The sequence below is a fragment of the Rattus norvegicus genome, chromosome 15, assembly GCF_021556685.1.
Source record: "Rattus norvegicus strain SHRSP/BbbUtx chromosome 15, alternate assembly SHRSP_T2T, whole genome shotgun sequence".
In the NCBI taxonomy this organism is placed as follows: domain Eukaryota; kingdom Metazoa; phylum Chordata; class Mammalia; order Rodentia; family Muridae; genus Rattus; species Rattus norvegicus.
This window is the reverse complement of record NC_141548.1, coordinates 69,200,223-69,223,918: the sequence shown is the minus strand read 5'-3', so window position 1 is coordinate 69,223,918 and position 23,696 is coordinate 69,200,223. Positions and strand designations below refer to the sequence as shown.

The 23,696-nt window shown below is 38.4% G+C and overlaps 1 protein-coding gene across 13 annotated transcripts in view; it reads right to left on the bottom strand.

The window, feature by feature from the left end:
• The window catches only part of Tdrd3 (tudor domain containing 3), a 146,368-nt gene that overhangs the window by 43,438 nt on the left and 79,234 nt on the right, over positions 1-23,696 (bottom strand). For 6 of the 13 annotated variants that reach the window (XR_015638040.1, XM_087585824.1, XM_087585825.1 and 3 more), the window contains 2 exon segments: positions 14,100-14,950; positions 8,032-8,157 (listed from right to left, as the gene is read on the bottom strand). Coding sequence is in view for 8 of the 13 variants with exons in the window: in XM_087585824.1 (XP_087441950.1) it covers positions 8,032-8,157; positions 14,100-14,950 (977 nt within the window). In the remaining 5 variants the exon portion in view is untranslated. 13 annotated transcript variants of the gene reach the window in all.

The window sequence follows — 23,696 nt, the reverse complement described above, 5'->3', positions numbered from 1 at the left end:
CATAGTTTTAGAAAACATATTTTGCTGTTTACAGAAAGTAGAAATCTTGGGATGTTGGAGAAAACTGGTTTTATATATTTAGGTGCCATCTTATAGATGGAAATATTAAAGTAAGGGAGGGAAACACTTATACTGTACAGGCTCAAGAAAGGGAACTAAAGATTCCGTGAGCAAGTAAGTCTGTGAAGCTCTGTATATTAACTCTTTTTCTTGGTCCACCTACAGTTCTTATTAATTTGACATCAAATCAAAGAAGCTCTGTAATGAAAAATTAGACTTAATTATGTTAGCTGACATTTTCCAAATCTGTTTCCATGCTGACATGTTCCCAGAGCATAGTTGAGAAAAGCAGATCATTCAGGCATGAGGGAGCCCACGCACAATGACTTGCTGCCTTAGGCTGCTGCTCTAAGCTGCGGGACTAGAACCTCTGCCTCCATTGCGAAGGCAACTGAACCATTCACTCACTGCTCCAGCAGCTCCTTCCCTTCCAAGTGGCACTCTAAACCGATGACAGGGAGTCACGTCACGCCAAGCCAGAGGATAAGGAAACACTTGCCAGTAGTTACCAAGTTTAACAGAGGGAGAAACTGCAACACCAAAGTGTTTCTCACAAGAAAATGGGACAAGTCTGCTTCTTCACTAGAGATATGATGCTAAAACCTGCTGTATATGATTCTATAAAAAGTAGCATTGGTCCAGTAAAGTATGGAAAATTAAATCACAAGGAATCAGCCTATCAGATGATTTGAAAAATTAAGATAAAGACAAGATCTTTAGAAAGAAAAATGAAAACAATGGTGCTGATAATATAAATAACATTAAGAAAGGAAACACTGACAACACAAGAATTTAAAAGATGTGGATTATCCATAACTAACTCTACTATAAAATCAAATATGTACCATATGTTCACTGCTCAATACTGTCAGGGTTCATCAGTGTCACTGACTAAGGATAGGCAGAAAGCTGCACTGATAGAATTCCAACTGAAAAGAAACTGAGCTACGGTACATAATGAGGAACAACACTGTCTCCCATTACAGATGCAGGTGAAATCATCCAAAACTTAACTCAAGAAGAATCAGACAATCTAATCTAACAGAATCTTTAAAAAGAACTATCATTTAATATTGTTAGGATACATCCCCAACATAAGGCTGAAATTCAGGAACACAGAAACAAACATAACAAAAAATATCATCTATATTTATTAATTTTGCTACTTGCTTTCCCAGACAATAAGCAGATTAGCAAATATACTCTGCATAGTTTTGAAAAAAAAATGGTAGGACTCACAACAGTGAAATCACGGCTTCAAGGCAAACAGGAAGGCACTATTTACACATAGAACTCTTCACCTGTTGACTCAGGTGACAGAGGGAAAGAAAGTGCAGGTGACAACTCCAAGCCTGTCAGCTGTGGCCCTCACCCACTAGACCCATAAAACTGCTTTGAAGGAAAATGTTAAAATCATATTCAGTAAATGATAGTCATAAATTAATTCCTTAATTAACCAACATAATATATTCATAAGTCCATACTTTAGGTTGGCATCAGTAAAGGAGAGACTTAAGAGATAACAGATTAATGTAATGTCTCCTAGAATTATTCAAATATGCAAAAGGGCAATTTTATGCTAACTTGATATGTGATATTAATATTTAATTTCAGGCATAAATTACTTTATAAACTCTAATTAAGTTAGGAACAAATCTGAGGAAAATCATTAAAACAACTTTAAATTAAGGCATCAAGGGATTGCTAGTACCTGCCATGTTACTCACCTTCAGAAAAAAGAATACAATAATACAATCTATACTTTTACTAATCAATAAAAGGTATCTCAAATTAGACTAAAACTGTTTGAAAAGGTCTTTAAATATGGAGTAAAGAGATCACAACATTTTTTATCAAAATTTTGACATACATTTTCATCGATCCTGAAAATTATATATTTTCAATGAAGGCATAAAATATTTCTGTAATACACTCTAAGTGCATCAAAGCTAAATCTCAAGGTTTTCATCATCTTCTATTTACTTTATCTGCTACCACTGATTCTGAGTTTCAAGGGTTACGCGGACTGTGCATTTGTAAATATGGAGTGCACTTATGAGTGAACGAGGTCCCTCCCCCATGTTAGCAGCTTTTGTATCTCCAGTCAAGGGCTCAAGTACAGCCCACAGTGTATGGTAAGAACCGTAGGATGCTGAGCAATAGATAAAGAAGAAATAAAGAAATCACATCAAAGGTAAGAAATGTATTAAAGGAAGCTTAAACACCATTTGTAGTTCATCTGAGGAATGACGTGCTTACAGCATGCATGGGTAAGGGTTCAATCGCCAGCATAATTAAAATTAATTAAAGACACTAAAAAGAAAATACATTGATGAGGTTCTGGATCTATAATTTAAAAGGATGTTTTAGATTTAAACTAGATATACAGTTTGCTTCTGACTTTATACCACAAAAGAAAATGAACACTGTCCACACGTTTCCCAAAAGATGGTGAAAACAAACAAAACATGCTTTTAGTGTCTTCAGAGGCCAAAGCCAATCTGGCCTTAGCACTAACAGGGGCACTAATCTATCAGAACATTTATCAGCAAGAATGGCAAGTTTATGATCAAACAGGCATTTGGACTAAATATGAATTGTCAAAGCCTCACTGCTACATAATTCAACCCCCTTTTGAAGTTGATAATTTGTATAAAAATTGTCTTCATTTTAATACATCCTATGACTTTGATATCCTGTACAAGTTGCACATAGCCTAACTAATTTATAAACATAACTCATTGTCCCATCTGTCCTAACCCTATCTTCCAAGGAAGTACCTATGTTGGTAGGTACTGTATGCTTTTTAGAAAAGTATTTTTAGTGGAATAATTTATGACTTTTTATAATGTTATTTGAATTTGAAAGAGTAATTTTTAAGTGTGTTTTCCAGGATGCTATAATTGGACAGGAAAAAAAAACTTGCCCAAAGTTATTTCAAAACTAAAACCTCAGATAGAGTCTAAGTATCTAACTGCAGGTAGAAGCACAGAGTCCGCACGCAGTCCAGCATGATCTTGAAAGGGTGGACGTCCTGTCTCAGCCTTCTGAATGCTGTCATTTCTAGCACATGACAGCTAGCCAGGCTAAATTTTATTGTGTAAATAGGAAGCAGAGACAGTAATAGTATAATACACCTATACTTCTCCATACTCAAGATTGTCTAAGCCCAGGAGAGTTCAAGGCAGGCCTGGACAGCATAATAATTTGATTAAAAATCCAAAATCAAGACAGAGATGTAATAATGAAATAAATGGAAAAATATGTTTTTCTTGTCCATTAGTAGTATTGTGTATGCCTGCGTGTGTGTGTGTGTGTTGGGTGGGGTGGGGTGGGGTGCGTACGCCTTGCATATCTGCACATGTATGTATGCACATGTATGTATGCACATGTGTATGCATGTATACAGGGAGCCTGAAGCTAGATGCCACAGCCTTTTACACTTTACACTTTGTTTTGGGGAAGGGTCTCTCGCTGAACCTCACTGGCCGTCCAGTGAGCCCAGGATTCTCCTGTCTTCAATTCCTAGCCCTGGGATGAAAGATGTAAAACTCTATGCCTGATTTTTACATGGGTGCTAGGGAACAAACTTCAGGCCCTCTTGCTTGTACAGCAGGCATTTTATCCACTGAGTCATCCCGTCAGCTGCGGGAAAAGAAAGGGTTGCAATACATAAGTTCCTTAATGTATTTCCTTCAACAACAATTTTATCTTTAAACTAAAGTGGAATAAAGAATCATCTACTGGTATCTTGCTTTAAGAGTTCAAGAGGTAAGAAAACACAATGAAGATAACTTCATGTAACGAAAATATGCTTCTTACTTTTGTGTACGGAATGGAGACTTTAATGGGCTTATTATATACACTCATTACAGGAATAATGCCTTTCACCTGGAGGTAAGTAAGGAGTATTTGCCCTGTAATCTAATGATCCCAGAGAAAAACACAGGACAGGACGATTCCCTACAACCCATCTGCCACTTCCAGAATTACTACCCAAGACTATGTGCATGGTAAGGTCGAAGAATTAACATTACACAATGTTTACTGTCTGCTTGGAATAACAGCAGTTATTTCCTGACAGAAAAAGTACATGATGACAACACTTTTAAGGGAAGCCTTGGATACCAGCATGCTCCAAAACACTTCTTAGAACATAACCATCCTACAGGGTCTAAGTCTTGAAGGCACTTGAAAACTCAGGAGACAGCGGTGCCCCAAGTGTAAAGGAGTCTTCAGAAACAACTCCAGGAAAACGAAGGATGAATTTGTGCAACACAGCCAACTACTCCAAAGGTTTTTCCAAACTGCCTGTAGCAACTTTGAACTGGTTTCCTCTTACTAGTTTTGAAGTTCAAAGGAGCCAATTTGGAAGAAGCCTGCAGGGAGCACCATTAGCAGATTTTCTTGCTTGCTAATGTTTTCCCATACAATAGAGAGGATTAATAAACATAATGGGTTTTTCCATGTATGTATATTTCCATAATGCATCAACCATCTATAGCTCTATAATGTTTCAATAAGACACACATGTGAATATCAGCATACAATATACGAACACAAAATAAAAAGAAACTTATTTTCTATTTATTTTATTTTAAAATGTTTTCTGTTTTGTCTGGGGACACTACAGGGTCCCAAAGGAAGAAGAATAGGGACAACTGGAGCATTTATAGAGTTAAAAGTGAACTGGAAATAGCACTTTACGAGAGAGAAATAGAACGTTCATTACAAGACAGATATTAAAATAAAACTTATTTTATCTTATTACTCTTAGATGCCTGTTTTTCTAATGGAAGGAAGGGAGGGAGGGAGGGAGGGAGGGAGGGAGGGAGGGAGGGAGGGAATGGACTTGTGTGGGAAGGGAAGTGGTGAGGATCTGAAGGGAGTTGGGGGAGGGGAAACTGCAATCAGAATATACTGCATGGAAAAAAGCTTTCCAATAAAAAAAAAAAAAAAGAAAAAAAATACCTTCCTACAGTAGTGAAAAGATCCAAATAAAATCTAGTTGTAATAACAACAATCGTTCAAGGTTAACACAAGATGTTTAATAAACCATTTTCAAAGAAATAAAGTATTCATTCAAAATCAGAACATATATTTTGAGTGTCTAAAATATCATCCCTGATAAGTTCTGGAAATAAAAAGGTGGGCACATCCAGATTGAAAAGGGAAATAAATATTTGGCCACCAACATAGGCAAGATAAATAACCCCTAAACCTCATGAGAAAAACATTAACACTTAGATTTAAAGCATTAATTTTTATTTTAATTTTCCATACAACCAGCTATTAACTCAGTCTTTATATCTCTTAATATTTCATGCTTTTTACTTGCCAATTTATCCTTAAATCGCTGAGAAGCAGTACAAGCAACTGGTTTTTATAAACGCTTTTTTGGTTTATATTCAAGCTATTTTTGATTGTTCTGTACTGGAAAAGCACACCTTTGCTAAATGATCACTGGTATTTTTAGAAAACTTAAGAGGCAATTTTCCAACATCTTGCACCAGTAACAAACATGAATATTAATCAAATAAACATAGTATTTCATAAAAATGCACACATATGTAGTGTAAGAAGGTCAGAGCTGAAAGTCCAATAATCCACAATTAAATGAACAACTATGCCAAGGCCTATTAGCAGTTCTCTGCAGCCCTTTAAATCTATACAGTGAGTCGGTCAACTAGGACTGCCTTCCTATTGATACAGTGGATGCTTTCCTTATAATTTTGTAGAGCTTTGATTAACTTAACCTTGAGACAGTCCCAAGGTACAGAAAGAAATGTGCTCACAGACTGCAACACAAATACTCTCAGAGCTAAGAGAATTCTACCTTGACTCTAGATCACATGTACTGACATCTGCATAGATTGTATTACTGTGTGGATTCTTATGTATGTATCTATGCACACATAGATATTGCTTAAATGGATAGAGAAGAGAAATGTTAAGCTGGTGGCATCCATATTTCAAGGAAATGTTTCTCTCAAGTAACTACTCTTGCAGAGATAGAAGAATGGCTGACCTTTCCTCAACAATGAGGCCCCCAGTCCAAACTGTGCATATAAACCAGTATACACTAATTTATGCAAACTCTGCACACAGGAGGAAAAGAATGGCAAAACCTTCAGAAGATGCAGTGATCTTCTCCTGCTTCTGAAAACAGTTTAGGTGTCGCATTCCAGATTAAAAATACATGAAAGTAAATCATAAATGAGTATTTAACAGAGTATATTGTGGCTTCAAATACAATCAGCAAACTAGTTATGACGTCTGATAAAGCCATCATGAGCTATGTTTACACAAATAAAAATCAAGGTAAGGGCCATGAAGACTGTTAGGGCAGAAAAGTGACAGTGCTGACTGTAGCACTTCAGGGCCACACACCTCTGAAGGAGAGGATCAGTGTGGAACAAAAACCGTCATCGGGTCTGACTGCCCTAGAAGAACAAAAAGACAGGAAGAAAACCGAACATTTCCTTTAGGAGAACAGAGTAAAACCAATCCCTCACTAAGACTTCTGAAACCATAAAAACTAAATTACATAAAAACTTTACTTTGAAGCCGGCATAAGAATGCACACCTGTAATGCCAGGTAGAGGCAGAAGGGTTGGTTTAAGGTCATCCTTGGCTACACGATAAGTACAGCCTGAGCTATATGATACCACCTTTTATCATGTAAGCCTCTAGATAAAGTAAGTATAATTTACATATTAAAAATATGACTTCCACTTTAACACTGAATGCTATGACTAAAAACAACTGGGAGCATGTAAAAATAGCCAGTCTTAATTCAACTTCTAGAAATACAGAGCAAATAATAAACTTTACCATTAAAATCAGGTTAGAAAATATTAGCAGAAAATGGGGAGAATGAAAATAGCCATCACCTGAGACCAAGAAGTGTAAAGCTAGGTGAAACCATGCTTTCCCAAGAGAGAAAAAATATAATTTACATAATGATGGTATTTTGGTCTTTTAGAGAAAAACTCTGAAGCTGATGGAGGTGTCCTCTTAATTACACTAAGGAACCAACAGTGACATCACACTGTAAGGTAAAATGATAAATTACCTTACGAAATGACAGCTCTTCTTGAATAAAAGAGCAACAAACATCCTTGGCTCTGAATTTGAGTGCTGCAATTGAGTTTTGTGTTCTTGCTTTATTTATACTGGAGGATGAAGACACCAATGAAGACATTTCAGAAAAACCTTAAAACATCAAATCTAAAGCAGCTCATGAAAGGACAATGCAAGGTTCCAAAGATGGGGTGAGGGCTCCTGGCAGAGGGATATCATTTTCTGTTTATTTGACCCTTTAGGGAAACTGTGAGAAATCAATGAAAATAAAAAGTGTAGGGCAGCACTTGGCCAATGGATGGTAATCCCTGCATAAAGTCAGGGAGTCCTAAATAACACACGCTCTATGAGGCCAGGGAAATCCTAACGTAATATGATCAACATATGACACAGCTCAGACAAGCTATTTCTATTGAAATAGTTACTCCAAACATAGACATATATGTGTAAAGATGTTCATGTGGTAAACACTGTGCAAAGCCATATATAATTTAAAGTGCTTTTCTCAATTGTATAGGTACCTAAAATAATAAACAAAACATGTATCCTTTAGAGATTGAAATTTGACAACTTTTGGCATAATTTAGCCACATTTAAAGTAACAATTTGAAAAAGATGCATAAAACCCAATTTTATACATACAAATATTTGTCAAACATGTAAGCAAGGGTATCTATTTCCAAAGCATGATATAACAACACATTATACACGGAAGTAACTGCAATGCATTTGTTTTAAGTTCCAATAAAGCTGCACTCTTTAGCTGGAGTAGCCACTCTCAAACAAAATCAATACTTTTCACTTGCAAATTTTGTATGACTATGTCTAATCCTTTAGAGCTATTTATTTTCTTCAAAGTAGCCTTTGTACAGAATGTGGATCACGTACCCATGCCTCTGTCTGAACAGGCTTGATGTTGCTTAGAAGCACCTCTTCGTAGTTTCCGTAGTCCGTGAACTTCACAACCGCTGTCATGCCCGAAGAATGCAGGGCTTCAACTTCTGCTCGGTAAAACTGAAGGGGCAAAAGAAGTTTGAAACAGGACATCAGTGCTGCCTACACAGCCAGTGTCTAGGTAACAAGTTCATGCTCTCCACATCCTTCTAAAAGCTGGGTTATCTAAGTATGTACCAGGAAAGAGTGGTTCTTTGGTATTATAGTAGTAACTAGTACCAACTAGTAGTAGTTAGTCCCTGATGTTTCCTTCTCATGTCTGGGTGCTAATAACTTTAGAGCAACATTATCCATTCCTTCCTCCCTTCCTGTATTGTTTCAGACTCACTAAGATTATATATTTCAATCTTTAACTTCTCAAACTGCCTTAGTTCACATAAGTTCAATAGTTACCCTGTACCACAGGAAAACAAATACCTGCTTTGCAACTTAACAGTTTAATCGTTAGCTCCTGTAAGCCCATAGAGTAATTGAGGGTGCAGGATGCAATTTGTCTGGATTTTATCTTCAACTCTCTAAAATACAACCCTGACACCAAGGTGAGTTTTTAAAAGCCTTATGAGAAACTAGCCACAAATAAAGCCATATATTTAATTTCTTTTTTTTTAAAAAGTACCTATAGTTTTATAAGGTTATAACAGCAACAAAACTTCTCTATGATGTGGAAATTAGTGTATACAGTTTATATGGTCAGCATTTAAAAATGGTGAGACCTCAGGAAGAGCTTCCTGTGGATGGAACACATTTAAAGACAAAGAATATTCAGCCAACTCAAGTATTTCCAGGGCAAGTTACAGGGCCATAAGCATGCACACAGGGAACTAATAGAGGTTTTAAAGTAATTATGATATGACATGACTGCCCAACAAATAAAAAATTGGGACTAGTAAGTAATAACTATCATATCATTATGACTAACAGTTTGTACTTCATACACAGGTTAGATTTTAAGTGGAATGGATCATAATAATGCAGTATCAATGAAAAACATGGAAGATCTGATTGCGGGCCAAAACAACAATTTGGAGGCTATTATTATTATAATCAAGTTCAAAGGAAAAAATTAATTGAGTTAATTTTATAGTGTAATGAGAAATGGAAAACTAACTCAAATTTTCAGTTCTTCTGTGGAAATAAAACAAGTATTGTGAAGAATTATGTAAACATGAGAATATACCTGTTGGACACCTCCAGAACGTAATTATTGTAAAAATTCAGATATGGCTTCTTAATGGAAGTTATACCCATTTCTTTTCTTACATTTCTATCTTTGCTTTTATGGGAAAAAAATGTGAATGTTGTCTCTTCTTGACAAAACATTTAAATTTGCCTCTTAAGCAGGGTAGCTTTGGGGGTAACCGTGAATAGTGCCAATTTCTAAAACTTGAGTATAAGCTAGAATTCTAAAACACCCATCTCACTGAAAGTATATATGCCCATGTAAATGAAAGTGATCACCTTAAAAGATCCTTCAGTTGTTCTAAGAACACTATAATAGCTCAAAATATCAAGATAGTCTGAACTATCGTTATAAATCTATTCAACACAAGCAACAAATGAATTTAGCATATTGTTTTTCTTTCCTAAATTTTTAGGCAGTCTTTATTTTGATAAAGTACCTATTAAGTATAGGTTACCATAATAATAAATTAGACTGTTTCATTGAAAAGAATGTTGTCTTTCATCCTACATGAACACTGATTTTTTTTTTAGACACTTATAATTAAGATTAAAGTTTTATTAAAAAGTGTGCCAAGTTCTGGGAGGCATTTGGGTATACACAGTCAGAACTAACCAACCTATATATCCCCAACCTAGTGCTTAGAAACTACTGGGTTATGATTTGTTTAACACTCAATTTTTGCAGAAGGAACTTGTCTGCCAATTTCGCTTGGAAAACAGAGAGATCTATTCTCCTCTGTTGCTCCATTTACCTCTGGCTGATCATGTACATCTAAACCTTTTCTGTCTTTTGGCAGTGGACAAGGATACCAAGGAGATACCCCTTTTCAAAGAAGACGGTTTTAGGCTTGCCAGCTTGGCTAATGGAGGGCTGCTATCACTAACAGAGGTATAATTCTAATAGAATGTCAGTGAAATACTGCCTCATTTGCCACATCTTTCCAACATGGTTAAACTTCAAACCTAATCTCTTCTTTCTCTGGCTCTAGTACAGATCAGCTCATCACAGCACTGATCACCCAATATAGAAAACAATACCTAACCTCTCACACACAAGTGTGACCAAGAATCATGTTTCTAAGGTCTACAATGTAAGCTTTCTATTCATTTACTACCTTTTCCTTGCCTCTGAATGGTGATGAAGTAGCTAAATACAAAGAAATTTTTAATATTCAAATCAAGCATTTTCTCTTGACCTCCAGGGGCAACAGACATGAACATGTTCAAAACCATCTGTAACTTCAGTTCCCAGAGACTCTAACCCCCTCGCCTGACCTCTGTGGGCACCAATCATACACTGGTACACATACATACATGCAGGCAAAACATTCATACACATAAAATAAAATGACTAAATTTTTTTCAAGTAAAGTATCTTGCATAAATCTACCAATAAAATAAAAGACTTACATAGTGAAAGCTCTGATACGAAAGAAAAAAGGAAACAACAAACAAACCAGAAAATGGAAAGAACATCCCATGCTCGTTGAAAGATTAATACTGTGAAAATGACTATTCTGCCAAAAGTAATACTACGCTGCTAAATAAACACAATATTAAACCAACTTCGAACTTGTTAAACTCATAGATCGATCTGAGAAGCCATTTTAGTAGATGGTAATTAGTACAGTTATCCACAACTAGTTCATCTTCAGAGAATAAGAGACATAGAATGCTAATCCCTAGCATAACACAAATACTTCAATTGACCTCCCAAGCCACGGGGAAGTGAAGAAGCCCAAGGTTGTGGATGACTGCAGGAAAACATTGTCTTCTGGACACAGCAGGGCAGTGTATAAACTCACAGCAGTTGTGACAGCATGTACAAAATCTGTATAAGCCGAGGCTACACCAAATCCCAGCAAGGAAACATAAGTTGGACACACAGTTCTATTCCCGCTCCAAGCCTTGAAGCTAAGGGTACAGCCTTTTAAAGTTTGAAATTATATTTTAAAACGGAGCATGAAACTAAACAGAGTTCTCAAAAGATGAAAAACGAATGGCCAAGAAACAATTTTTAAAATGTTCAATATCCTTAACCGCCAGGGATATGAAAATTAAAACTAAAACGACTTTCATTTTATCCCAGTCAGAAAGACAAATGACAGTAAGCACCAGGATGAATGAGGGAAAGCCACAGTCACTCATTGCGGTGAGAGGAGGAACTGGTGCACCCACTGTGAACCTCAGTAAAGCAGATCTCCCACAAGACGCAGCCACGTCACTTCAGACTGACAGAACAACAAAAGGACTCTAGACCCTGCCAGAGATACCTGCCCATCCATGTTCACCAATGCTCAACTCACCGCAACAGCTAAGGAGGAAACAGCTAGATGTCTGTCAACTTATGAATGGATAATGGGAACCTGTTATATTCACACAATGCAATATTGTTCAGCTGTTAAGGAAAACACAATATTTAATTCACAGGTAAATGGAGGTAAACAAGACTAATAAAGACAAACGTCACGTTCTCTCTCATTTGTGAATATTAGCTTCAATCATCAGGTCTGCATGCTTCATTTGGAATAGCCAAAAAGGTATGGAAATTAGTAAGAACCAACAGGTGGAAAGGGAGGAAAGTGGAAGGAAGATAAGAATGAAATAACAGGAAGAGTTAAATTGGGGTGGAAATGGGAGACCAGGGGGCAGGGTCAAGGAAGGAACACGGATAAATGACAATACAGACCTTTAGAAAAAACCTTATAGAAACCTGCTACTATACTTCAGAAGCCTCATCTTACACACTTACACACACACACACACACACACACACACACAAAGAGGGAGGGAGGGAGAGAGGGAGGGAGGGAGGGAGGGAATAGACTTACCCTATAAGATGACAATACCTTTCTTTGCCATTCACAAGCTAACAAACAAAAGCTCTATGCCAAGAATGGATTACTGCTTTTCGAATTGTTGGCCAGTACGTTCTGACAGACTCCAAACATTACAAGTTAGTGCCAATGGCACTGGCTACCCTCCAGAACTTGATGGTAAGACCCAGCTGCTGAAGAGAGTACATACTTAAGTCATAGGACGTGGGGATACCAAGCTGTCACTAACCGGGAGCTCCATTTCTACTGGCTAGCACTGATAGTTCCGAGAGGTGCTATGCACACTACTATATAAGAAAAGTAAGCATCAATCTTATCCAGCTATAAACGCTGCAGACAATAATAATGACTGCCCCAGCAAGACATGCCCAATAGTACAACAGAGGCATGAATAGAATGAGTATAGCCAAGCACTGTTTAATTGGATCTAAGGTCCACTTCACAAACTGAAAGCCATACTTGGCACCATTGTTGGGGCTGAGGATCTATGGCTGGAGAGGTCCTAGTCCCTATGGTAGAACCTACTACTACTATTCAGCTAAAGAGACACAGTATTAGACTGTTATACCCAGAGATTAACGCACCTATCAACTCACATCTGAAAAGCTTCTATTTACAAAAGATGGCGATTAACAGAGAGATCCACAACTAGTCAAGGTGCAGAGAACAAAAGACTGTGTAATGTTCAGCCCTAAGTGCAGCATATAAGTCATACCCCTACCCCTATGATCCCAGGACCATGGAAGGGGAGGGAACAAAAAAGAGGCAGAGGTAGTGGATGACTAAAGAGAAAACGCTGTCTGGACATAGCAGGAAGTTGCACATATGAACTCACAGTGGTCGTGAGAGCATGCCTAAGACCTGTAACAGGCCGAAGTCAGACTAAATCACAGAGTGGAGAGGAGAGGACTATACAAGGCCCTGCCTCTAGATGAGGACCTACTGGCCGCTGACAGTTGCTGCAAGAGGGAGGGAGGGAGGGTCAGTTTTCTTTAAGAGTATATTCCCTGGTAAGTTGACTATGCTACAGTCAAAGACTCCACATCTAACACTATTGAGGGCAGCACAAATTGGACTTGGTGTAATAATTTTTTAAAGATTTATTTTTTATGTGTCTTGCCTGTGTATATATCTGGATGAGGGTATGAGATATATACCCTGGGACTGGAGTTACAGACTCTGCTGGTGACATGTGAGTACTGGGAATTGAACCCTAGTCCTCTGGAAGAGCAGCCAGTCTCTCCAGCCCCTGTGTATAATAAATTTCTAAATTAAAAACTTAAAAAGAGGACACAAATTTGGGTGGGTAGGGAGCAAGAAGTGGATCTGAGTAGACTTAGGAAAGGTGGCAAATGTAATTAAAACACACTATACAAAATCTTCATTGAACTCATAAAATTAACAACATTCTAGGTTCTCTTCCCTTTCTGTGCCAACCCAGTCTCCAAGCTCTCATAAGATTCTTCTCATTCTATTCTTTTCCTTTTCCCCATCTTCTCCTTTCCCACCATGGTTTCTTTCAGTCCCTTTTAGCCAACAAATAAGTATTAATTTATTACAAGGTGAAAGCTAGCTTATATGTATCTTTATAGGCTATATATATATATACATATATATACATATATATATATATATATATTCTCTTTAAATGAAAACTCACATAATTTTGTACCACCAAAATGAGTTTCACCGTTGAAACTGAGGAAAATTTGCAAGAAAGTCAGCACCTCTAATTCACCAAACGTATGTGAACTATGACTGAACTAAGTGTAATCGCTTTTCAGATGGTTCTCACACGGAAGCTAAAACAAATTCTGCCTATGCATTCACAAAAAATGTTAAATTGTTTTTATGAATTACATACCTATAAATCCCATTAGGTGCTCAAAACAGGTATGTTTACAGAATAAAACATACAGATCCTGTCTAGAGTCCTGCAAGAATATCACATAACACGTAGCAGCATGTTTACAACATTCATACCTTGTTGTCTTCCCAATAAAGTGCAAAACATTCATCTCCAGGTTTCCACATTTTTGCATACTCCACAGGAATAGATGATTCTATCACCTTTTCAGGCTTAATTGGCCCAGATCTTCTTTTGGGCCCACTATTATAAAATATTTTATCATCGTAGGACACAGCTGTGACAGGTCCTGCTGGCTTAATTGGTCCTACTCGTCTTCCTTTCATAGGCATATCTGTTTCTCCATTTGGAACACCAACAAAACTATTACTTTGGACAGGATTCTGATAATCAGTATTTGCACTAAAATGTTTTTCAATTTTTAGACCACTAAACGCTTCACTATTCATTGTTCGTGATTTCCTGTCATAAAAATGATCAGGATTACTGGTTTGGTTTTCTCTTTTCCCACGTTTTTGATTATTATAATCTACAAATTCTGAAGGATGTGGGTTTTCTTTTGCCTCTGCATACAACGGGCCTCTTCCTGATCTGTTTTGCATAGAGTTATCTCTCCTTTTAAAAGCACCATCATTGTGCTGAAAACCTAAAGGATACGAAGCGTCTTTAGTTCTGTCATATCTAGAATACGGCCTATCACACTTGATCCTCTCTTCTGCCCACACATCAGAACCTGAAGAACTGCTTGGTCTTTCGGAGCCTCTATTTCTAGATAATACGCTGTTTTCTAAGGCTGACTTCAAATTGGGGGTGTCTCTTTGAAAGCGAGGAGGTTTCTCATTTCTCGGCTGCCTGGGGTCGTTCCGAGGAAGATGTCTTGATTGATTGCCATCCTTTATCCCATTTTGCTCAGTATTCGATACTCTGTGCTGTCCTTGATAAAGGTGCTGTGGCTGTGACCTAGGTTCTAAAAGGCAGAAGTACAGCATGCACATTAGAATTAAGACAGCACTGAGAGTTTCTTAATTTTTAAATGCCTAAACTTACACTAGTAGAAGATTACTAAGCTAATACCTTGTTACCTTACATCTCAGCAACTTCTGAGTTCTAGCTATCTATCATGAAATCTTCCTGGTTAGCACATAAGAAAGTTAAGCAATGATATGAATGATGATAAAAGTAGTTTATCAGCTACAAATTTGTCCTATATCAAGTATACACTTGTGTGTGTGTGTATACTTTCTTCTACCGTTTCACAAAAAAATGCCTACAGTATTACCAAATATATGATTTATATTTGATAAACATGTTTGGGATTCTTCGACTGTTTATTTTGACATAAATAAGTGTCAAGATACAGGTCCTTGTTCATTGCCTGGGATCACCAGATTTCACAAGCTGGCACTAACAACCTAAATATGGTTGACCTATTTCCTGCATTGCAAGAAAACTACCCTCATTGTTCTCCAGATAGTAAATGCCAACTTATTGTGTAGCTATATGTTTCCAATGCTTACTAGAAGCAAAAGAATTGTCACATAAACTATTAGGTGCACAAGATTAAAAAAGATGTTTAGAAACCTAAGTCCAGATTATAAATTGAGATTCAAAATGGGAAGATAAACAAGCAAATAAAAGAAAACTCATCTTAGCAGATGTACTTACCGTGCTTGACATTTAAAGGAAAATGGATCATTTTCTAGCTAAGTTTCTACATGCAGGCTAACCAGCTATTAATTATGACAAAAAAAAAAAATACCCAAGGCTTCAACTGCCTGCCAATTAGATTTATGAGAAACTTTCCCTAAGAATATCTATTTTATAAACATACTCAAATGTCTTATTTTTAATAATTATACTCAATATAGAAATCCATCTTATTTTTTTAATCTGTGTTTATGGGGGGGTGGGGAATATATATGTATACACGCACGCACACACACACACACACACACACGTATATTGTGTACGACATGGGTTGTACACTGGCCAGAGATCCTAGAGCTGGAATTAGAAGTGGATGTAATCCACCTGATGAGTGCTGGGAACTGAACTCAGGTCCTTTGGAAAACCAGCAAGCACTCAACTGCTGAGTCATCTCTCTAGCCCTTAGGCTGTTTTAGACTTTGCCAACATTAGGAATTGTCTAGGAATAAAGACTTAATGAAGAGAGAAGACTGGTGACACACACAATGTGAATGCTCAACAGAAAGGCATGTCAAAGACCAAAGCAGCAGTGCTCTCTGAGAGCTACTCATGCACCCTTCACACAGTGTTCTAATACAGAAACATGGATGCTTAACTAACAAAACAGGATAAGGTTCCTTATAAACTGTACTCAGGAAAATTTTGACGCCAAAATAAATCAAATATAAAGATGTTTGACTTGCCACCAGCTAGATATGTTAATATATCTGGGGAATAAGCTTTTGGGGTTGTTATGTTTAGGATCTGTTTTTCCCTTAACTATTTTAGTCGGGGTCACTGATGATAGTCAAAGGATATTAGAAAAGAAGCAGGTTACTGTGAGAGTAGCTGATAAAAAATGCACAGAAGGAAGGTTCAACTGGACTTGATAGCTAGCTATGATTGATCTCAGTGTCGATAGAAAAGAAAAGCAAAATTTTATAGTCTATAATTGGGTTTAGATGCCTCTTATGTAACAATTTAACTTGTTTACTCCAGAACAAATATCCACAAGAAATTCTGAGGTAGCTTATCTTTTTTAAAAAAAAAAACAAATAACCAAGCATAGAAAACTGTACAAGCGTAAAGAGGAAATGTCATTCCTTTTAACTATTAAAATATCATTTCTAAGTATTGGCTATACATGATAACATAAAGCAAGTAATTTTAACAATAAAGAACATATACTTCATTTTCATTACTATGCTGAGATACGCCAAGGTCCAGCCTCCACTTGGAGAGGGATTCCTGAGAGAAGGGGTATCTGGAAACTTCAAATCAAATGACTCAAAGTCAAATCGTGGGTCCAAGCTGAGGCCTGTGTTCTGCTCAGGGTGGCTCCTTAGCCAGCTCTCTCTCTGTAGATAGTTCTTTGCCCATAATCTGCTTGAGACAGCTTTTTGCTCCAAAAAGCTCTGATGCTAGGAAAAACTCTGAGAGCTCTAAAACCCATGAATAGTTCATGGGTTTTCTGACCAGAGTCAGAAATTTCTGGTATAAAGCAGAAATCCTACTAAAAAAAATTCTAAAAGAGCCATGAAAAATTCTTTAAAAAAAAAAAAAAAAGAAAAAAAAAACTATATTTGCTTTTCATGGATTTTCTGGCCAAAATCAGAAATCATTTTAGAAAAAAATTCCTGAAGAGCTGTGTTTGCTCTCCAGAGACCTCTAGACAGCTCAGCTCTTGTTAGGAAAAGTTCTTAAAAAAAAAAAAAAAAAAAAAAATTGCTATGACTGTCAGCTAGCTCATCTCAGGCAGACCAAAAGTCCAGCTTTAATTTTCATATCAATTCAGTCCTTTATTTCAGTTTACCTCTTTTTTTTTCTTTATATTTCTTTCTTTTTTTTTTATTAACTTATTTCTTATATACATTTCAAGTGTTATTCCCTTTCCCGGTTTCCGGGCAAACATCCCCCTCCCCCCTCCCCTTCCTTATGGGTGTTCCCCTCCCAACCCTCCCCCCATTGCCGCCCTCCCCCCATAGTCTAGTTCACTGGGGGTTCAGTCTTAGCAGGACCCAGGGCATCCCCTTCCACTGGTGCTCTTACTAGGATATTCATTGCTACCTATGAGGTCAGAGTCCAGGGTCAGTTACCTCTTTTTTTTTTTTTTTTTTTTTTTTTTATTAACTTGAGTATTTCTTATATTCAGTTTACTTCTTGATCAACCCATGAACCAGCATTTCATTACCATAGTCGATTGACTCTTAGGAAAAGAGTGGAAAGTACATTTTCATTTAACAACACAAAAGAATTCAGAGATCTGCCTGCCCTTGTAAACTTGGCTGGGTTGGATCCTCTCCTGAAATTCCCATTCCACTGGAAATGTATTCTGTCTTAGGCTGATCTTGAACTTGGGGAACCGCCTGCCTTTGTAAGCATAAACAAAACAACTCAGCAGAGTGGGGTTCTTGCCTTTGGACCAACACACCCTAAATCTCTTTACGTCCTTCCTTACTATCTTTCTCACAAGCTGGCTCTTAATGCAGCTGCCTCTGTTCCTTTAGATTTGTGAAGCTCCTTACACAATTCATATTGCCTCCTTATATATATTTTCAGGGTTCCCACAGCCTTAAGGGTTGTCCTGAAGATCACAACACTCTACCATTTTGCTGAGACATTAACCACAGACTCACGCTGTGTCTGATTATCATGGAGCATTAACCTTGGCAGAGAGGACATTCCTGGAGAATACTTAATTATATGAACAACCCTTACACCTAAGGCAACCATCAACAATCATAGAGGCCCACACCCTGCTTGCTCTGTTCCAGGGGAAGTACCATGCCATTCAGTCCCTAACATGGCTTCAGTATCAGTCAGAATCCAGGAACTTTCTGCCACTCTTTCAGAGAATCAGGAATCCACATTGTAGCACTCCAAACACCACCTGATGCTAAATCTATAACCACTCCAATAATACAAATGTATAAGAAAGAAATTCATAAGCTTTTAAACCTTAGCCTAAAGAAAATAATACCAAAAAGAAGCAGAAACAGTTCAGAATTTTTTTTTTTAATCTTAATGCTTCTGATTCAAAATGGGATCTTCCTGGAAATACATGGAACATTGAAGACTGCATAGCAGAATACAGGAAAGATTAGCAGAATACAATGAACAGTATTATACAATAGACAAACCATGAACACAATAACAGCTCAAAAAGAAAAAAATATCAAGGAGTATTGCTGTGAGTTAGCATGAATGAACTGAATATGGTTATGCCAGATCATGGATTTCAAAATGTGTGTTTATAACAACTAAAATGGTTACAGCACTATATTAGATTCAAGAATCATCCAGAAAGAAACCATCGTCAAAAATCAACTACTTCTACCAGTATTAAGAATGCTGAGTTAAACAGGCATCTTACAGTATGAATAATTCTTCGCAAAATATTCACTCTACGAGGGCAGCTCCACCTTCCCGTTAAGGTAATGCTTGAATGTGATCTACAGCCATCTAAGCAGACTGGGTAACTGTAGCTCTTCACCTCCCCATCTAATCCCCAGCTATGTAGTGTTGCAGTCCCCACCCCACCCCACCCCCTCATTCCCAGAGACCTTACAGGCCACACAGGAAGGGTGGAGGCAATTTCACCCCTCCCACCATTCCTCTAAATCAATATTACAGTCTTATCCCCAGGTCTGTAGGAGACGAGACTACTGTAGCCTCCCCTACTGTCTGCCTCCCTCTCCAGTGCATCTAGCAGATCTGCTGTAACCTTCCTCCCAACTCAGCCTATTCATTATCCCAGCCCACAACTCTAGAAGGCACTGCCTGGGAACTCACGTGCCACTCAGGCCACAGAAGCAGGAGGCATCACTGAAGACCATGATTACTCTCTCTTCTCTACATCCAATCCTTCAGACTCAGCACCACCTCTGTAGGGAACTGCCTGTTATGGCCTCTGCACTCTGACTCCATTCCCAGGGCAATAAGTATATCCTACAAGAATCCTTGCTTTCTTCCTCCCTCAGTCCCTTCCACATTCTTGAGCATCAGCTCTCACCAACCAGGAACAATTTTACCCCCACAGGGCCACACCCATCAGGATCCCAGAACAAACTCCTACCAGGCAACACACAGCCATCACACTAAGAATCAGAGAGCGCAACAGAAGCCAAGGAACAAAACACCCACCAAGAGACAAGACTAGATGTCAGCACCTAGAATTACAACCTTCCCACACCCAGATGCCTAGACTGGCATAAAAACATAATTAATGAAGGACAGGCTAGTATGTCCCAACTGGAGGCCAGCAAAGCCCTAGGCCCTGAGAACTGCAACACAGCTGAAGCATAAGAGAGCGTGCCACCTTGCGTTCTCTGTCATCTGAAGGTGAGGAGTACAGTAAAGCACACGGGAGCACATTCCAAGTGCGCACAAATGATCACAGGAAAGAAGAGTATAGCACACATACAAAGTAAGCATCTAAAGCTGTTCTCTCCTGTGCACGAAAGAGCTGAACTGCAAACCAAACAAGGAGCTTCTCCTGCTTCCTAGGCTTGTCTCTGACAAACTCACAAGCACCTCAGTTTCTTTATCTAAGAAGTAACTCTTATCACAGAATCAGGAAAACTTAACTTGAAATGCCTAAGGGCATCTAGAATTATAAGTATCATTGGGAATGATCCCAGTCCTATCCTTGAACAGAGCTCTGATGTGAAAACTAGCACAGTGATGCTAGTTCTTCACCTCTTTCTCATGGTGGTTAGTGAACACTGAAGCAGATGGTGTCAGGACTGTCCTCGTCACTATACATGGGCACAGGACAGAACCACAACCCTCTATCCTCTGGCGGCCATTTATAGTGGGGAAGGTGAACAACCACACACTCATGTACAAACTAACAGAACCCAAATTAACCTGTCTCAAAGGAAATAGATGACTATGGTGAGACTAGTAGAACTTCTGCTTTGTAGTTTAGTTGAGCCCTAAAGAACGAGAAATGTAGAAGAAGCTGGGGAGAGTGCTCCAAGGAGAGGAAACACACAGCCACCTCAGGTCTAACTAAAAACATCACCTTTACTGCTGTCAAAGGGAAAGTACTGTGTGCTCCAAAATGTCCAAACTGATACTCATTTGTGTTAAATAAAGACACCAAATCCAGAACTGATTACACATAAATTAGCATTTCTTTTAATCTGATAAGGCTTTCATTCACTATTTAAAAATATACATTGCTTTCCTAGGCTCATTAAATTCTATCAAAGGTATGATACATATTAAACTAAATACCAAGCTTAAGATGAAAATATTTATTAAAATTTTAATGTCCAAAACTTCCTTAAGTAAAACTCCATATTAGAAAGTTACAAAGCATATCATTGTTACTATTAAGTAATAAATCATGGAAACTCTGAGAAACAACATAATAGACAGCATCCTATCCACAGTCGGGTTCCTATCCAGCCAGGGCCAGGCTTAAACCGCACACCGTGAGGTGCTGGTTGCAGACGTAATGAATAAGTAGTTCAATCTAGAGGATGTCCCTCTATATGTAAAGAACAGATAAATGTGCTGTAGGCTCCAGTTATGGTAACAGTCCATGTTGTACATTAGGAAGCTGAAGAGGCTAACAGGGGTCACGTATCCGTGTACAGCTGGATGTGACCAGTCCGTCAGGCTCCTACGCACACAGTCAAGCTATTAGCTCTAGATCACTCATCAATTTGAGTTACCTTTACAATTTTCTTGTAAAACTCTGAATTATCATGAAAGAGTTTTTGCAAGAGACACTTTTTAAAAAGGCACTGTGTGAACAAATCTGTATGAAATAAGAACACATCTTTGGGGCAACCTTGGTTGACTCTTCTCCCTTCTCTCCAAACATCACAGGAATACGGATATGTCACAATTCCACAGAAAATACTGAAATGAGGAGAATGTAACTGCTGTCTCTGGCAGTCTCTGCTGTCTCTGCATTAGTTACCAGCTGCCACTCTAACACAGTACTTTGCATGTACTCTGGGGGAAATGAGGGCCGTGTTCCCAGCACTTTCCATTCTGCATCTTCACCCACACCCACATGCCTGCACAGTGTGCACACGCTCCAGGCCGCTCCTCTCGCATCTCTTCAGGTCTCCACTCAGAATCCATTTTGAAAGTACCATCTCAGCAACCCTGGGATTAAGTCAGATTCCTTCACGTGTACACAGCAGCAGCGACTGAGCAGAACGGCTTTGCTCACTCGCTGCCCTCACAGACTGTAAGAGCTCACGCTTTTCTTTGGTTTGCTACCCTTCTCCTCCAACAGTATCTAGTACATAGTAAGCCCCAATTCATATGCGCACTGAATGAATCAAACTTCTCTCCAGTACTTTCTAAAACAAATTACAGAAACTTTTCTTCTGAACTGAGTATGTTTTCCAGGACCAAGACCACAATAAATTTTAGGTTTAATATTCTCCCTAAAATACATATTCTTGAAAACTCCAAACTAGATTACAGCAAGATAAAAACCAAATTCTTGCAATTTAAAGCCAAAACATGCTGATAAAATACAAAGCTGTCTTAGGGAAAAAAACATCAAAGTAGATTGAGAAGATGAAATTCAAAACGAACGTCACATGTTCTGATAACATTGTCCTTTACAGCACAGTACCTGCTCAGCAGGTCACTAGTGTGTGGCTGAACCAAGGGACACAGCTGAACCTTCAACAGTTCTGCAAGGCAACTGTGAGCCACTGAAGACACTTACTATATAGGATGGATTAATGGAGAAGTATGGAAGTGTATACCCCAGCATAGGCACAACACTCTATGACAGGCGTCTACACATTATACACAACACATGCAAACATATACATATGGAGAGAGATTATATATCTTTTACACCTCGAAAATTTCAACTAGTTTGTCAGTTGTACAAACCAGGATATTTTGTATAAATCTTTAAAGTAGTGAGGACATTTCATACTAGATCCTACTCTAAAAATTAACCCATTTAAACTTTATAACTTTATTTCCAAAAGGAACACTCCTCCATTGCTGATGGGAGTGCAAGCTGGTTTAACCACTCTGGAAATCAGTCTGGAGGTTCCTCAGAAAATTGGACATAATACAATATACCTCTCTTGGGCATATACCCAAAAGATGCCCCAACATACAACAAGGACACATGTTCCACTATGTTCATAGAAGCCTTATTTATAATAGCCAGAAGCTGGAAAGAACCCAGATGACCTTCAACAGAGGAATGGATACAGAACATGTGGTACATCTACACAATGGAGTACTACTCAGCTATTAAAAACAATGAACTCACAAAATTCACAGCCAAATGGATGGAACTAGAAAATGTCATTCTGAGTGAGGTAACCCAATCACGAAAAAACACACATAGCATGTTCTCACTGATAAGTGGATATTAGGCAAAAAGCTTGGAACACCCAAGATACAATCCACAGACCATATGAAGCTCAAGAAGAAGGAAGACCTAAGTTGATGCTTCAGTCCCACTTAGAAGGAGGAACAAAATAATCACAGGAGGTAGAGGGAGGCAGGGAAAGAGGAAGGGGAGGGAAAGGAGGGGGGCAGGATCAGATGTTGGCAGAGCCAGGGGCTGGGAAACAGAGGGTCAGGAAATTGAAAGGAGGTGTGTAGTAGGGGATGGGGAACTGAAAGTAGCCACAAGAAAGCCCCAGATGCCAGAAAAGCAAGAGGCTCCCAGGACCCAATGGGGATTAGATTAGCTGAAATGCCCAAAAAAGGGGAGGGAGAACCTGTAGAGACCATAGACGGAAGTAAGGCAAGGCCCCTGGTTGAGGGATGGGGCCACTCACCCATCTCAACAATATTAACCCAGAATTGCTCCTGTCTAAAGGAAATGCAGGGACAAAGAGTGGAGCAGAGACTGAAGGAAAAGACATCCAGAGACTGCCCCACTTGGGGATCCATCCCATATGCAGACACCAAACCCAGACACTATTTCAATAAACAGATGCAATGCTCACAGCCAACCACTGGACTGGGCATGGGGACCCCAATGAAGTAGTTAGGGAAAAGACTGAAGGAGCTTGAAG